The sequence below is a fragment of the Trachurus trachurus genome, assembly GCF_905171665.1.
Source record: "Trachurus trachurus genome assembly, chromosome: 23".
NCBI classification, from domain to species: Eukaryota; Metazoa; Chordata; class Actinopteri; order Carangiformes; family Carangidae; genus Trachurus; species Trachurus trachurus.
Genome location: NC_139912.1, coordinates 18,509,542 through 18,524,828, shown reverse-complemented (window position 1 = coordinate 18,524,828; position 15,287 = coordinate 18,509,542). Strand labels below are relative to the sequence as shown.

At 42.0% G+C, this 15,287-nt stretch overlaps 2 protein-coding genes across 2 annotated transcripts in view; both read right to left on the bottom strand.

Moving 5' to 3' along the window:
- Window positions 1-15,287, bottom strand: part of il15ra (interleukin 15 receptor subunit alpha) — a 231,206-nt gene that overhangs the window by 34,609 nt on the left and 181,310 nt on the right. The gene's annotated exons all lie outside the window — the stretch shown is intronic.
- Window positions 819-13,362, bottom strand: optn (optineurin). The gene is made up of 13 exons (XM_083999775.1): window positions 13,230-13,362; window positions 12,313-12,437; window positions 10,979-11,166; window positions 10,722-10,883; window positions 7,957-8,141; window positions 7,769-7,865; window positions 6,921-7,036; window positions 5,702-5,851; window positions 5,295-5,379; window positions 1,986-2,144; window positions 1,753-1,895; window positions 1,566-1,648; window positions 819-1,287 (listed from the first exon to the last, which is right to left on the bottom strand). Exons 2-13 carry the CDS (start codon window positions 12,431-12,433, stop codon window positions 1,178-1,180), a joined length of 1,599 nt encoding a protein of 532 aa, XP_083855901.1. The 5' UTR covers window positions 12,434-12,437; window positions 13,230-13,362; the 3' UTR covers window positions 819-1,177.

The following is a 15,287-nucleotide window of genomic DNA, read 5'->3' as shown; positions in this document are numbered from 1 at the left end:
AGCATCAGTTAGAAAGAGCTGCTACAGATGTAACTAAGTACTAATCGCTGCAGTGATTACTACTTGTGAAACTGTATGGAAGATGTAGAGTTAAAAGGTTGAGGCTGTAGCACCCAGACTCTGGAATGCTCTGCCTGCGTCCTTATGGTCTGTTCATTCCTATGAAACTTTGAGAAAACAAAGTTTTTCTGTTTAGGCAGGCGTTTGGGTCTACAGTGTCATTGTGTACGTCTGTTTTGTGTTGCTGAAACACCTTTTGTATTTTCCCTTGTAAAGCATAGTGTGACGTTTGTCTGGGTTTTCCTCAGCCCGCTACTTGAGGGTACAATAGCATAATGTGTTTTGTCATGAATAAACATAAGTCAGAAGTCCATATGACTTTTATTGACAGAATAACAACATGGGGTCAGGAGACCTTTATAGTCCTCAAAGCACAGAATCAGCAGTATTGGAACCTCTCGCACATCCACATACAGTAATGTACAGAGGCTCTCACTTACAGTGAGACTCATTAACTAATTAAATACAATTCTTTATTATTTCCAGATATCATCTGCAGAGTGAAAATAATATATATATTAATATTAAAGTGCCCACATGGTGCATGCTCATTCTTACACCAACACTAAAAACCCATTTTTGAGCGAAAATATCCTTTCCCAAGCAAAAATAAAGAATTTTATTTGATGAGGTTACTTCAAAACATAAAAAAAAAGCCTTCAGCAACCAACTTGGTACAAATACAACTTGTAAAGGCTCAGCTTTGGTTGATTATTTAACATGTATATGACAAGCAGACAGCACCAAACTGATAAGAGTGAAAGAGTTTGAGCACTTCCTGTTTGATGCTTGCAGTTTTGTTTTACCTGGAGAAATTGTGAAACTCAAACCTCTAAGATAATGTGTTCTATGATCTCATTATGTTAGTATTCCAAATGTTTTTGAGTATTTTAAAATATAGACCATGCTAGAGGTGGTATAATTTTACCCCAATGCAGTCCTTGGTACAAACCTAAATCCATCAACTTCAATTCTGAAACATTTCCATCTGGCAGTGGAGGTTGTGGTGATCTGTGGAGTGTTGTCATGACGATCAGAGAGGATGTACAGGTCAGAGCAGAGGAAGACTCAGATTAAGGTGCTAACTGTTGTTGTAACCGCTTCCACAGGCTGAGATCTAGTTGATACAATCCATGATGTGGATCTGCAGGGAGTCCAGGTCTGGGAGGATCTCGTTGCACTTGGGACAGGCGTGTTCAGGAATGTTGCCCTGCTGCCAGTCGGTACCTGAGGGTCACAAACACCGACAGTCACCACCTGCACCTGCTCCATGGTTCACTCATTACACTACGGTACTGTACCACAGGACAAGTGAAATGTTCAAGTGTTTGTACAAGTCATTGATTTAACCAGTACTAGTACTCTGGATCTGTTTAAATAAGGTTAAAAAATTAAGCTTAGTTAAGGTAAAAATATGGCATAGTTCCTCTTTAAATGAGGGTGAGTCAGGGAAATAAAAAGGACGAAGGTGTCAGGCTGAGCTTAGACATAGTAAACAGCCGTACCTCTTCCGACCACGGCTGCACCAGCTCCATGTGGGCTTCCTCCCAGAGAAACATGTCTCCTCTGCATCTCGTTCAGTGACTGCCTGTGGAGAGACATGGGAAGAGGCGGTGTTGACCTCGAGCCACGCCGACACTCCTCGAGAATAAAGCTACTGTACAAACGCAAGGTTGGTTTTGTAATCCATACCGGCCCAGCGAGTCCATCTCCTCCTGAAGCTGGTTGTGCTGCTTCTTTACGTACTCCAGCTGGGCAGCCAGACGCTCCTTCTCCTCGTGCAGCTTCTCCCTCGCCGCCCTCTCGGCGTAGAAGTCTGAGGAGTAGACCTCGGCCTGCAACGGAGAGGACGGAGGAGACACGATGACCACCAAGGAAGCTTAAGAGACTGCAAAATCACACAACGTCTGTTAACAGCCACTGACCTGAGCCTGGAACACAGATATGGTCTCCATCTCCTTCTCCTTCTGGAAGATCTCCTGCTTCATGTCGTCAATCTTGTTCTGTTTAGCAGCCAGGGCTTCTTCAGCAGCACTTAGCCGCTGCTGCAGCTCGTCCACCACCTCCTTCTGCACCAGCTGAGACTGCACAGGGCAAAGGTCCAACATGTTTGCAGGTCATTTAGAAGCGGTCGTCTCATCATGTGTTTATCATGGAGAAAATCACAGCAAGACTACAGCTGAAAACAGACTTGTTTGTTAAAGCAGCACTATCGCAAATTCGAATACTTTGTTCGGCCACTAGATGGGGCCGGTGGTGCAGCGTATCAGATAGAAAACATCCTCTTTACATAGCGAGCCGTTCAGGAGGTGGAGCCTCTCCTCTCATAACAAAAAGGAATTCTGCATTTGCTCCACAGGCACTAGACTAGACCATTGGCTATATTTTGTGTACAGATAGGTATGGCTCCCCTGGACCTATTTATTGCAAATTTCAGTTTTTTTTTTATTGCTATTACTGTTGTATTTGCGATAGTGTAACTTTAACAGTTGGTCATTATTAATACAGGCAAAGTCAGAACTCTAGTCACCTCCCTGATTATAAAACATGATAAAGTCCTGCACCTGTTGGAACAGCCCCCCCAGGTATATAAAGATAATCATGATAATGTGGACACAGCTCTCGGGCCTGGTCAAAGTCTGATCTGAAGCAGCCATGAGAGCCTGACAGGTGTGTCTGAGACCTGGCACATTGATGGACTGTTGCTGCTCTGATCCAAAAACAAAGCGATGAGGCAGAAAAATTATATCTCCTGTCTCCTCATTATGCCGCTGAGGGGCAAAAAAGGGTTGCACACAGCTCGGCGAGGAAGTAATCGTTGCAACACACAATATAGGCTACAATACAACACACAATATGCCACAAAGACCTCCAGCCATCTGATGTTGTATCGTAACGTCCCAACATGTGAGGGCGGCTCACTCTGTGGTTTGCTGTGGGTTTACAGTGGAGCCCTGAGTGTTTACATACGCATCGGTTGTTGATCTGCAGATGCACTGCTTTTCTGACACATTTAGAGCTGATATTAAATGTTCACAGTTATGTTTTTTTTATTAGCTTGTTTAGCTTCTTCACAGACTTGCTTTTATGTGATGTCATCTCATCTTTTTTTGTTTTACTGCTTCTACTGTGTTTGAGGCGATGCGTGCATTTCGGTGCATGTGTTTCTATATACTGATCCTTCACATTGGGTCAATAACGTGACGAAACCCAATGTCAAGTGGTGTAACCGGTATTTTTTCATAAAAATCTGACTATACACAGAAAATTAATCTGGACTCAAATGTGTAATAAACGTGATGCAATGCAACACTACGTTTCTTGACAAATTTTACATAATTTCTCACATTATCTAGAAAAAAGCAGTGTTTTTAGGATGTCCTGCTCAGTATTGTCAAAATACATTAAAAGTTAAATATAGATTTACAGCAAAAAAGAATCTATTTCAATTGAATGTTTTCAGAAGAAAGTATACTCTTTACAAGTACACTTAAATCCACTGTAGGTGGATGAAATACTTAATTTTTCATTATTTTGTGGTCACACCTTTTGACATTTTCAGGGGCATTCAGCCTTGCTTTTGTTAAAAAATGGTGCATGTGTTATTTCAAATGACATAAAACATATTATTACAACATTGTACTGTACATTTTAAAAATCTGATGCTTTAAAAACATGTTGCTGCTTCTATAACGTATCCCTGTTGACTCCCATTGCTTCTGTTGAACTATTAAAATAAATGAAGTTTTCTATTATATTGTAATTTATTGAGATGTACTTTCCTAATTTATTTTTTAAAAGATACTATATAAAGTTGTTGTTTTTTTCTCCTCAAGTTGTGCCTCCCATCCTGATATATAACACAGTCAACAAACACTGAACAAAGCCCAGGGGCCTGTTGTTCGAAAGTAGAATAAAGATAACCAGGATAAGTGGAAAAGCCAGGTTGGACAAAGTCTCATAAGTCCATCCTGGTTTAGTTGGTTGTTGGAACGCCGAGCCAGGCTGAGGAGCAGCGGCTTTGTCAAGCCAGGTGTAACTAATTCTCTCGTCAGTAGACCACAGAGATTGATCACAGATTCACCGATGAGAGGACAGGTGTGGCTACTTTCCTCCAATCAACAGCGGATCTTGACGTAAGGTGACACACCTCTTAAAAGAAAAAAAAAAAAAGCACCGCCGCTGTCGTAAAGCTCAGAGAGAGCACGGACAACTGCGGACTGATTGAATGTGGAAGTAATCCAAAATTATAATCACAATTTTTGCACTGTGCCTTAATGATGAGCAGTGGAAGTTGATACATTGCACAAATCTCTTATCATCTAAAGTAAAGTTCATACAGCACAAATAAGTTGCCAAAAGTGCAACAGGTGAAAATTAATTAAATATAAGAACATCATGCAGTCTGATGCTTCAATAAATTGCCAATAACAATGTTCACATGAGGTATATAAATTATTTGGAAGGTGCCTGCTCACACAATTTTATTCTTGTTGTCTTCCCTCAACCAATATTTAGGCCAATATATTTTGTAACATATTTTATAAAAATAAAAATAAATCTATTGCTATTTTTGCTCCATTGCTTTTTATGAGAAGCCATGTAGTACTAGTGGTCACAGAAAATATCATAGATGGGTCACAGATAGCGAAAATAGTGAGTATTGACTGAAGAACAGTGTGCACAATTCTGTGCTAATGTGTTTTACAGATTTCACAAACCATCAGACATCTGTATGCCCTGCATCTGAAGAAGCAGGCAGCGCTGGCAGATGCAAAGATTCAGTGTGAGAAGCACATGAATAGGCCTAATTATGGAAAAGGAAAGGAAAGAAAAATAGCCTAATAAATATTGTAAATGTTTCATGTTTTTTGATTATTGTAAATGTATTTTGTTTGTTTAGAAATCAGGCCAATATGTAGGGTACATAAGAACATAACTGTATGAAACACGTTGATTTCTGATCAGAGTGACTGCTGACTTGACAGATAAAGCCAATAGAATCAACTAAGCCTGGCTGTTAGCCTGGTCTGGAGCAGGCTAGCTGCAGAGAATAAATCACCATAGTAACTTGACCAGGATAAAGGTATCCTGCTTTTGAACAACCGACTTGAGGCTAAATTCAGCCAGGATAACCAACATATCCCGGCTTAATCCCTTATCTAGGTTTCGAACAACGGGCCCCAGATCTCCTGTGAACCTGGAACAGCTTCCTGCTCACAGTGCATACATACCTCTCTCTTTTTCTTCTCTTCTTTGAGCTCATTGTAGTCTTCAAATAGTTTTGTATATGCATCTTTCAGCTGGGCTAGGTTGTTTCTGTGGGGGAGAGGGGAGGGGAGTTTCCATCAGTGACTCAGCAAGAGTGTGTGTGTGTGTGTGTGTGTGTGTGTGTGTGTGTGTGTGTGTGTGTGTGTGTGTGTGTGTGTGTGTGTGTGTGTGTGTGTGTGTGTGTGTGTGTGTGTGTGTGTGTGTGTAAAAATAGTCTAATCACTGCAGGGAAAACACCCCTAATGGTAACTTAACTTGAGGGCTTTAAATGCCAAATGAGTGTTGATTATCGTCGATAGGTTAATGCCATGTGTGTGTGTGTGTGTGTTTGTGTGAATGTGTGTACTGTATCTGTGGTGCGACCTCTGACCTTTCGTCCCCGGCCTTCTTCTGCTCCATCTGGCTCTGCGCCTGCATGCTGTCCAGCTGCAGCTTCAGCCTGTCGTTCTCTGATTGGACCGTCTGTTTCTCCACCAGCTGAGCCTTCAGAGTGGCCACATCCTGCTCCACCTCGCGGCATCTACACACAACAAAACACCAGACTCAGGGACGGCTAAATCACACCAAAGAAGAAACAATGCTAAAAAAAAGTCAATCGCACTATTTTGGAAGAAGACAAACAGAGCGAGTGTTACGTCTGGGTTAGGCAGATGCTATCAACCTGTCCTCTTGGAAAAATAACATGCAGAGAGGGAGGCAAGAGTTATTTGTTTCTTTATAGGATAATGGGTTAATATATATATTAACATATTTATGCTTTGTGTTTGCTATGCTATTTTTGGCAACATTATAAATTATAAATAGCTTTAACGGGTAAATAAATGGGAAGGATTAAGGGTAGGCATTAATAAGCTTAACAGCTTCAACCTACTCTTTTTCAATCTTCAAAATAATATAAAATCCTTTGTCTGCCCTATGTCCTATGAGCACATGATCAAAGAAACTAAACTAAAGAACTTTTTCTGACGTAATAAATCTGGTTGTTTTGTTCTTTTGTGATTTTGTATAATGATGTTCTTAGAACCTGCGCTGACCTGGACTGTTGAAGCAGACTTTGTATAGCTGTAACTGCATTATGTACCGGTACATGTGGATCTATCTTGTCAAATGCCAATACAGTCAGTGGGACCGCGTTTAAACAAAGAATAAACATGTACAGATTTGCAGGTCATGTCCTGTATCATCTCCCTACCAAGCTGTGTCTGTCTCTGCAGGGTGCACCCTGTTTATCCAGTCATTATAACAGACAGATCTATGTTGTCATTGAGCAACTGTCCACTCATGGTGCATGATATAATATTGAACCAACTGTGTGAGGTTACCATGAATCTCACCTCTGATCAGAGTGAATTTTGTCCCATACTGTATGTAAAGAAGTTCCGTCAATGCTTCATCTTGTGTCGGACAAAGTGAAAACAATATGGCTCCAGCTCTATGCATGAAGGAATAACAAATATCTGTGGCCTCATGATGAGTTGTGTCTTACAGGAATAGCTGTGGGGGTGTAATGTCTGAAGGTGGTGGGGGTGGGTATGCACAGTATCTAGTGTGTGTGTGTGTGTGTGTGTGTGTGTGTGTCAGAGTCTAACCTGTCCTGCAGGTTCTTCTTCATGCCTTCTGCTTCATCCAGCTTACTCTGGGCCTGCTGCAGATCTTTGAACAGCGTCCTCATCTGAGATTTGAGATTCTCCACCTCAGATGCTGCCTGAGTATTTGAATAACAATTTTTTTTTTATTCATCGGCCATCTCGATTGAATATTTAATTCATTTCAACAATGAATGTTCCCTTCAAAAAATCTGATTAACTCTACAGCACGGTTAATTGATCAGCACAAACTATAAAGTGTATTTGTCTGGCAGCAGCAGACGCTCTTTGTGACATAATGCTTCATGTGTTAAAATAAATTAATAATCACAAAGTAACACTGGTTAAACAGACATGTGCTCAACCAGCTGATTTTAACTAAAAGTAATCCATATTCTTATTGATCCAGCTCAGAATGTTACTGGTTAATTAATTCAGAAAAGTTCAGATTGAGCTGGTGTCAGTTGATCAGTTAGTATTTAACTACCGGTAAGACAATCAGTTAGATTCACATAAAGAGCAGTTTTCTTCTAGCTTTCCAGCTTTTCAGAGAAATTCAATACAAATGTGATGTTTTCTGTTGTTGAACAGATGGTTTGATTAAGTTCTTATTGGCCTTTTACTTTTTCTTTCACTTGCAAAAGTCTTCTCTGCTTTGCTGCTCATGTGTGTGTGTGTATGGCAGTAATGCAGCCCTAACATACAGTATATCAGATGAAGAGACAATATGATGAGCATCATTTTCTTGTTAATAGTTTGGAAAAATGGATTTCACTGACAGTGAAAGCCATTGGTCCATTTCTCATTAACCAAACATCAAATACGATGACTGTTACTGAGCAAAAAAATACCTTCTCTTTCACAGAATCCTCCTTGTCTGTGTTCTCTGGCTGCGTTGTCTGTGTCGACTCCTCTACGTTACTCCTCGTCTCCTCCAGCTCTCTGATTCTGCCCCGTCAAGTCACAAATATCAACAGGTGAGATCGAATATAGAAAGGAGATGTTTGAAGACCAAGCGGTCTGTTGGTGGATCACCCACCTGGCGGCAGAGTCCTGCAGCTCCTTCTGCAGCCGGTCGGCCCGTTGGGTCTCATTCCTCAGCGACTGCAGTAACTGGCTCACTGTCCCCTCCTTGCTGTCCAGCCGGGACGCCGTCATGCTCAGCTCCGGGCGTCTGCTGCGCTCTGTGCCGCACACGTCGCTCACGCCATCAATGGCTCCATCCTTGGAACAAAAAAAATTTAAAAACTTCCGGTGAGACACCAAAACTCTGGTTTACACCCATCACCACAGAATGAAACGGGATTTTAACTGAAAACCTGATGTGGATTTCTGTAACATGTCACAATAATTTAATACTGTATAGTTTTAGTGGAGTGTTAGACCAGGGCACAAAGGGACAATTCTGGGCAAGCTTTTCTTTGTAATTGCTCCTGTTTTGCAGTGGTTCTGTCTGTCCCCACATCGCCACAGTAGCGTATAATGGGAACGACAGATCTTAGGCTGTTTACATCCCACAAAACCACATTTTTTTAACGTCAGATGGCCATTCAGACATACACCGAGGGGTTTGTTTACTTCCAGAAAGCGGACATGTTTGTAAACGGAGCTGGAATACAAAGTCTTAGAAAGTCTTGTGCAACAGTCAAGTTGACGCTGAGTATGTTTACAGGCAGAATAAACAACATCCAGACTTACTCTTACTGCTACGAAAACACTGTGCCTCCCAGTTGATATCCCTTTGTTGATAAAACAAACAGGAGAGACTGAGACAGTCAACTTGACTCTCGCGCGAGACTTCACGAGATCGCGCGGGACCTCGCGAGACTTTGTATTACAGCTCTGTTTACAAACATGTCGGCTTTCTTGAAGTAAACAAACCCCTCGGTGTATGTTTGAATAGCCATCTGACATTGTCTGTGAAAGAAAATTGCAGTTTTGTGGGATGTAAACAGCCTAACCAGCCTATGATCCATCCGCTCCCATTACATGCTGCCGTGGCGATGCAGGGACACATAGAACTACTGCAAAAACAGGAGCAATTAAAAAGAAAATCTGCAGATTCATTCTTTTAAACCTAAAATACTAGGAAACTACAGCCCCAGATTGAATTTGCCCGGAATTGTCCTTTTAACTGGACTGCAGTACAATGAATTCTGGGTAAATTAAGACTTTTTTCAAAATAAGTATTGGCTGTGTGAGGGGAAAAAAACCCTGTTTTTAACAACAAAACATGAACCATGTTTTCCTCTTTTGTTACTGTTTGGTGCCACTGATCAGAGCAGGTGTCAGTGATTGTTACCACGGTAACAGTGATGTTAGGACTGAGTTAGCCTGGGGGTAAGGTGTCTAATGTTTCTGGGGCCCGTTGTTCGAAAGTAGAATAAAGATATCCAGGATAAGTGGAAAAGCCAAGTTGGACAAAGTCTCATAAATCCATCCTGGCTTAATTGGTTGTTGGAACGCTGAGCCAGGCTGAGGAGGGGCGGCTTTGTCAAGCCAGGTGTAACTTATTCTCTCGTCAGTAGACCACAGAGATTGATCACAGATTCACCGATGAGAGGACAGGTGTGGCCACTTTCCTCCAATCAACAGCGGATCTTGACGTAAGGTGACACGCCTCTTAGAAGAAAAAAAAAAGCACCGCTGCTGTTGTAAAGCTCAGAGAGAGCGCGGTGGACAACTGCGGACTGATTGAATGTGGAAGTAGCCTAATCCAAAATTCTAATCACAATTTAAGTTCCTTTCACAAATTAACAGCTGTGCACTTAATGATGAGCAGTGGAAGTTGATACATTGCACTCATCTCTTATCATCTAAAGTAAAGTTCATACAGCACAAATAGAAGTGGCCAAAAGTGCAACAGGTGAAAATTAATTAAATATAAGAACATTATGCAGTCTGATGCTTCAATAAATTGCCGATAACAATGTTCAAATGAGGTGTATAAATTATTTGGAAGGTGCCTGCTCAAACAATTGTATTCTTGTTTTCTTCCCTCAACCAATATTCGGCCAATATACTGTATTTTGTAACATATTTTATAATAATAAAAATAAATCTATTGCTAATTTTGCTTTTTTTTTTTTTACTAGTGGTCATAGAAAATATCATAGATGGGTCACAGATATCGAAAATAGTTTGTATTGTCTCAAGAACAGTGTGCACAATTCTGTGCTACAGATTTCACAAACCGTCAGACATCTTTATGCCCTGCATTTGAAGAAGCAGGCAGCACTGGCAGATGCAATGATTCAGTGTGAGAAGCACATGAATAGCCCTAATTATGAAAAAAAGAAAAGAAAAAAAACCTAATAAATATTGTAAATGTTTCATGTTATTTGATTATTGTAAATGTATTTAGTTTGTTTAGAAATCAGGCCAATATGTAGGGTACATAAGAACATGGAATAACTGTATAAAACATTGATTTCTGATCAGAGTGACTGCTGACTTCACAGATAAAGACAACAGAATCAACTTAGCCTGGCTGTTAGCCTGGTCTGGAGCAGGCTAGCTGCAGAGAATAAATCACCATAGTAACTTGACCAGGATAAAGGTATCCAGCTTTCGAACAACCGACTTGAGGCTAAATTCAGCCAGGATAACCAACATATCCTGGCTTAATCCCTTATCTAGGTTTCGAACAACAGGCCCCTGGCTTAAGATCTGACTAACATCAGACTCATCTGTGAACTACAGACCGGTCTGAAACGGTCTTCCCACGCTGAATAAAACAAAATCCTGAATAAAACCATTTAAATAGCTGTGTCTTTGTATTATTGTGTGTGTTTTGCAGCTCACCGACACCCTGATGACCTCGATGAAGTCATCGTCTCCAGAGCCCTGCTCCGCCTTCAGCTGCAGCTCAGAGTTCATGGCCACCAGGTCATTCTTCTCCGCCTGCAGGCGAGCGACCTGGGCACGCAGGGCCTCCAGCTCCGCCCCCTGATTGGACGGCGCTGCCTGAACGTGACATTGCACATCACCAATGAAGAAAATGTAGTCCTAAAAGTGTTACTAACACCTGATGCAACAGAGCAGGGGCTCTCGGTGCTCACCTGGCTCCCTCCTGCCTCCTCCAGTCTCTTGCTCAGGTCCTGATTCTGGCGGGTCAGCGCCTCCATGCGGCCACGAGCCTCCTCCAACCTGCTCTCCAGGAAGTCCCGCTCCTCCCGCTGCTTCTCTCGCCAAGCAGACAGACCCTCGAACCGCTCCTTCATGGTCAGATTGGTCTGACGCAGCGCCTCTGAGGGAGACAGAAGATCTGAATTTGAACTCCAGGCTTAAAACCTTCCTCTACGACAGAGCTTTTAGTTAGGGCTGGGGGACACATCTGGTTACATGGAGCCCTCTCCTCTCCTCTCCTCTCCTCTCCTCTCCTCTCCTCTCCTCTCCTCTACAGATTCTCCAGAGCGTTATCTCTCTGCATCAACCACCGCCTGCATAAGGCGCTCCCTTCTCATTAACCAGTCTGCCATTCAGTACTCCCATTAAGCTGGCCTGCTCTCCCTGCCTTCCCTCCCACCAGAAGCTGCCTTGATCAAATCTTAACCATTTCCATGTTTTTGCATATTCTGTGTTATAAACTGTTTTCTTGTCTGTATACAACATCTACTGCACGTCTGCCCGTTCTGGGATAACTGTTAAAGGGACAACAAGGAGTTTGTATTTGGTTATAAAATCGTTTTGTCTCTGTCTTTATTTTGTTTATTAGTGGTGGAAATGCTGGGCAAGCTGACCAGCGTTTCCTACTTTCGGTTTCGCGGACGCTGCCCGGCGGGTCATGGGAATAATGCCGCCAAATCGCCGTTAATGGTTGGAACTACGACGGTATGTGATCGTCTTCGAACCTCCGACTTTCATCCTTGATTTGAAAACATTCTTGGCAAATGTTTTCGCTTTCGTCCGTCTTGAGCCGGTCCAAGAATTTCACCGTGCACGGAGGCTCATGGGAAATGTAGTGTGAAAACACTTCGCTTTCCAAAATTCCTCGTTGTCCCTTTAAAAGGGTTTTCTATGGAGTTTTCCCTCAGTGGATGTGAGGGTCTAAGGGCAGAGGATGTTGTTATGATGCCATGTAAAGCCCTTTGACAAACTGTTTGTAAAAATGGGCTATACAAATGAAATTGCCTTGCATTGCCTCCATCCCTTTCCAGAGTTACACATTTTGGCTCCACCCTGACCTTTGACTTGTGACAGGTATGACCTATAATTTTTTTTTTTTTTTTACAAATATTACTCTATTTATTTCCATATTTATTATCCGTGTTCTATATTCTTTCAGTGTTGTGAAGAATAAGAGTTCTTCCCAGCAGCGACAAATGAAAATCCTGAACGCACAGCTGTGTCCTCCATCATGAAACCAGATGTTGCACCTGCAAACCTCTCTCACCCTTTAGGTCTCTGTTCTCCTGGATGAGGATGTTCATCTGCTGAAGGGTTTCCTCCAGCGTGCCAGACTGGCCAGGAGAGCGAGAGATGTCACCATTCACCACAGGGCCTCCAGATGCCATGATGCTGAAGAAGAAACAAGAAGAAGCAGAAGAGAGTTTTGACTTTTCATTACTGACACAACTGCGGTAATGAGACATTTCTTATCAGGGAGAACAGCAGCAGAGCTGACTTCCTATAGCTTGTTCTACCTCCTCTGTCCTGCACAAGGTTATATTTACACATTATTTTCAACAGCTAGCCAAAGTAACTTGCATTACTTTGTTTAGTCACATTTTACATGACACGTGTTTCTCAATATCAGTATTTCTATTTCCCCTTATATTGACTTATCCAAGACAGAGGGAGGAGAGAGCTCCATGTGACCAGGTGACTCAGTGATTCAGCACACAGCCACAGAATAACAGCCACAGATAAGGCCTGTAAACGGAATTAACTAATCAGCCTGTCACATGACACTTCAATTTACTTCACTGACAGAGTGCTGGTGTTGTTTGCTTCAGCTACACAGTAAATATCAGTCAATAATTTAAAGGTAGGCTATTTCATAGACATACAGTGCTTAAACTACTCACTTCAGATACCAAAACAGTGAAGACCACACTGTTAATGTCACTTAAACACCGACGAGTCACAGTACAGACAGTCTGCTTGTGATAAGTCTTATAAAAAATATTCATTGTGGCCTTCCGTTGGTATAATTTTACTTTCGCTTTCCTCGGGTGGGCCCATCCAGTCTGCGACTCTACCTAAAAACATAGAAAAGTTCCCAGGAACTTACACAACGCGGATCCGGTTGAACCCCAAACCAAACTGCGTCACAACAACCGGTGAACGAGCCGAAAGGTTTCAACTCACCTGCCGTCCGCCTCCGAGTCACACACAGTCCTGACGATACCTCCACCAACACACAGAAACACTCCGACTGACTGCAAAGTGTGTCAAACAACCTTGTACTGTTGTTCCTGCTCGGTAGCCTCGTCAAGTCACGTGCAGGACCGAGGCACTTCCGGTAATATTTTGGAAAAATAAAATCACTTTGACGTTTTTTTTTTTTTTTGTGGTCCAGAGTAGAAAAATTGAAAAGACTCATGCATTCGGTGTATTTTTTACCTGTTTTGGCTAGTAGGCTAACAAAGAAAGAAAGAAATTGGCTAAAGAAAGATAGAAAGAAAGGAAGAATGTGATGTTTCTTTCATTTTTATTAGAAATTGCAAGTAATGCCCCCTCTGGCTTTCCGTATCATAATGAATATTAGGCTAGCCTTCTCTGTTGACAACTGTGGCGATTTACTGTAACCGTTAGCCTAATCTTACGTTGGACTCTTAAGAAGTTTAAAATCACAACATTGAACCTTTATTTTTAAGGGTCACTTGCCGCGATTTCCTGTCTACTCTGGCTTTATTGTGGTGGATTGACGCAGCCTCGATGGTCGGGAGCAGTTTACCGAGGTTTTCATTTCCTCGAAGTGACGTCACAGAGCAGTAACAGACTGGACCACAGCGCGCAGCTGCACAGGAGGAGAGCGGAGGAGAGCCGCAGACGGGACAGGACCAGGGCAGGACCATCCGCAGCGTTTGTACATCAGTTGCAGGCGGGCAGCGGGGGGCGGGGCCAGCTGTCAGCTGTCACCGGGAATTCCCTTCAGGTGTCACCCTATGGTGTCACCTTGCACTGTGAGAGGGGCAAGAGAAGACTGGACTTTCCCTTAGTGTCCCACAGAGTTAATATTAGACTTTACTGTTTTATGCAAAATGATGATAATAATAATAATTTCATAAAAATAAAACTGCAATAACAATAATGTGTCAGTAGGGCCTACACGACTATAATAGACAGCAGTTATTGCATTGATTAATTTGTCAATTTATCTATTACTTTAAGGTAAATATGATAATAATTATTCGTTTCCAATCATGTATTAAAGATTAGTCTATATACATTTCTGTTCGTGCCATTTTCCACTAGATGGCGGTATTGCCCGGCCTGGAATGAAAACCAGCAGCCAGAACTTCATCATCCTCATCATCACTGGTGTTCATCTGTGACTGTTTCTGTCAGTAAGTGAAAGCACCTACCAATAGCCTACCAGAACCACACAAACTAGAACTTAACAAGCCAACAGGAATCCCACACGTCTATGGATCCATCAGAATGATTATAGTCTCTACAGAACCTAGTTATGATCCCTCCAACACTTCAGAACTACAGTTTTTGGCGCCCATGCACTTCTTTGAGATCATGCACCAAGCCTACTTCTCTCAAAATTGTTCAGTGTCTTGGTATTAAAATGTATTTCTTTTCTTTGCGTTGGAACAACACAAAAAGTGCAGTTTGATATCATTTCACACAGAGAACACCAGAAATAAGACAATATTTTGCTTGTTTTTCTCTTCTCCATGGTACACACAAGGACAGGCAATAAAAAAGAGTGAACATTCCTCTATCTAAATGAGTTGCAAATATTGCCAGCACCTGTTACTGGAGTCACAATAAAAATGAAAGAAACATCACATGCTTTCATTCCATTTCTTAAATGTTTTGAAAAGGTATACCAAGCATTTTGTTCTGTCCATTTTTGGGGTTGTGTGTGGAATGATATCAGATTCTACTTTTCTCCTCAGCCTTTTGTGTGTTGTTCCAGTGCAAACAAAATAAATTATCTTTCAAATACCAAAACATTAGTTTTCTAGGAGAAGTGATATATTATCTGAAAGAAATACAGAGGTGCCAATATTTTTTGGCCATCCCTGTCCCGCATCCATGGATCAGGAACCCTGAAATCTACTTAGCTGAAATCCATTTCAGAACTTACAGTGGCCCCTAGAGCACATCCATTGACTTTGAACTGGGGCCCAAGACAACCCCAAGGACCGCAAGGTGGCTTCTTCTGAATGTGCCCCCTCCCCAAACATA

Coding starts and splice junctions, on each gene's coding strand:
- optn (XM_083999775.1), bottom strand. CDS start 12,433: ATGGCATCTGGAGGCCCTGTGGTGAATGGTGACATCTCTCGCTCTCCT. Junction 7,037..7,768: donor AGGATTCTGTGAAAGAGAAG/GTATTTTTTTGC, acceptor TCAAATACTCAG/GCAGCATCTGAGGTGGAGAA. Junction 1,896..1,985: donor TATCTGTGTTCCAGGCTCAG/GTCAGTGGCTGT, acceptor TCTCCGTTGCAG/GCCGAGGTCTACTCCTCAGA.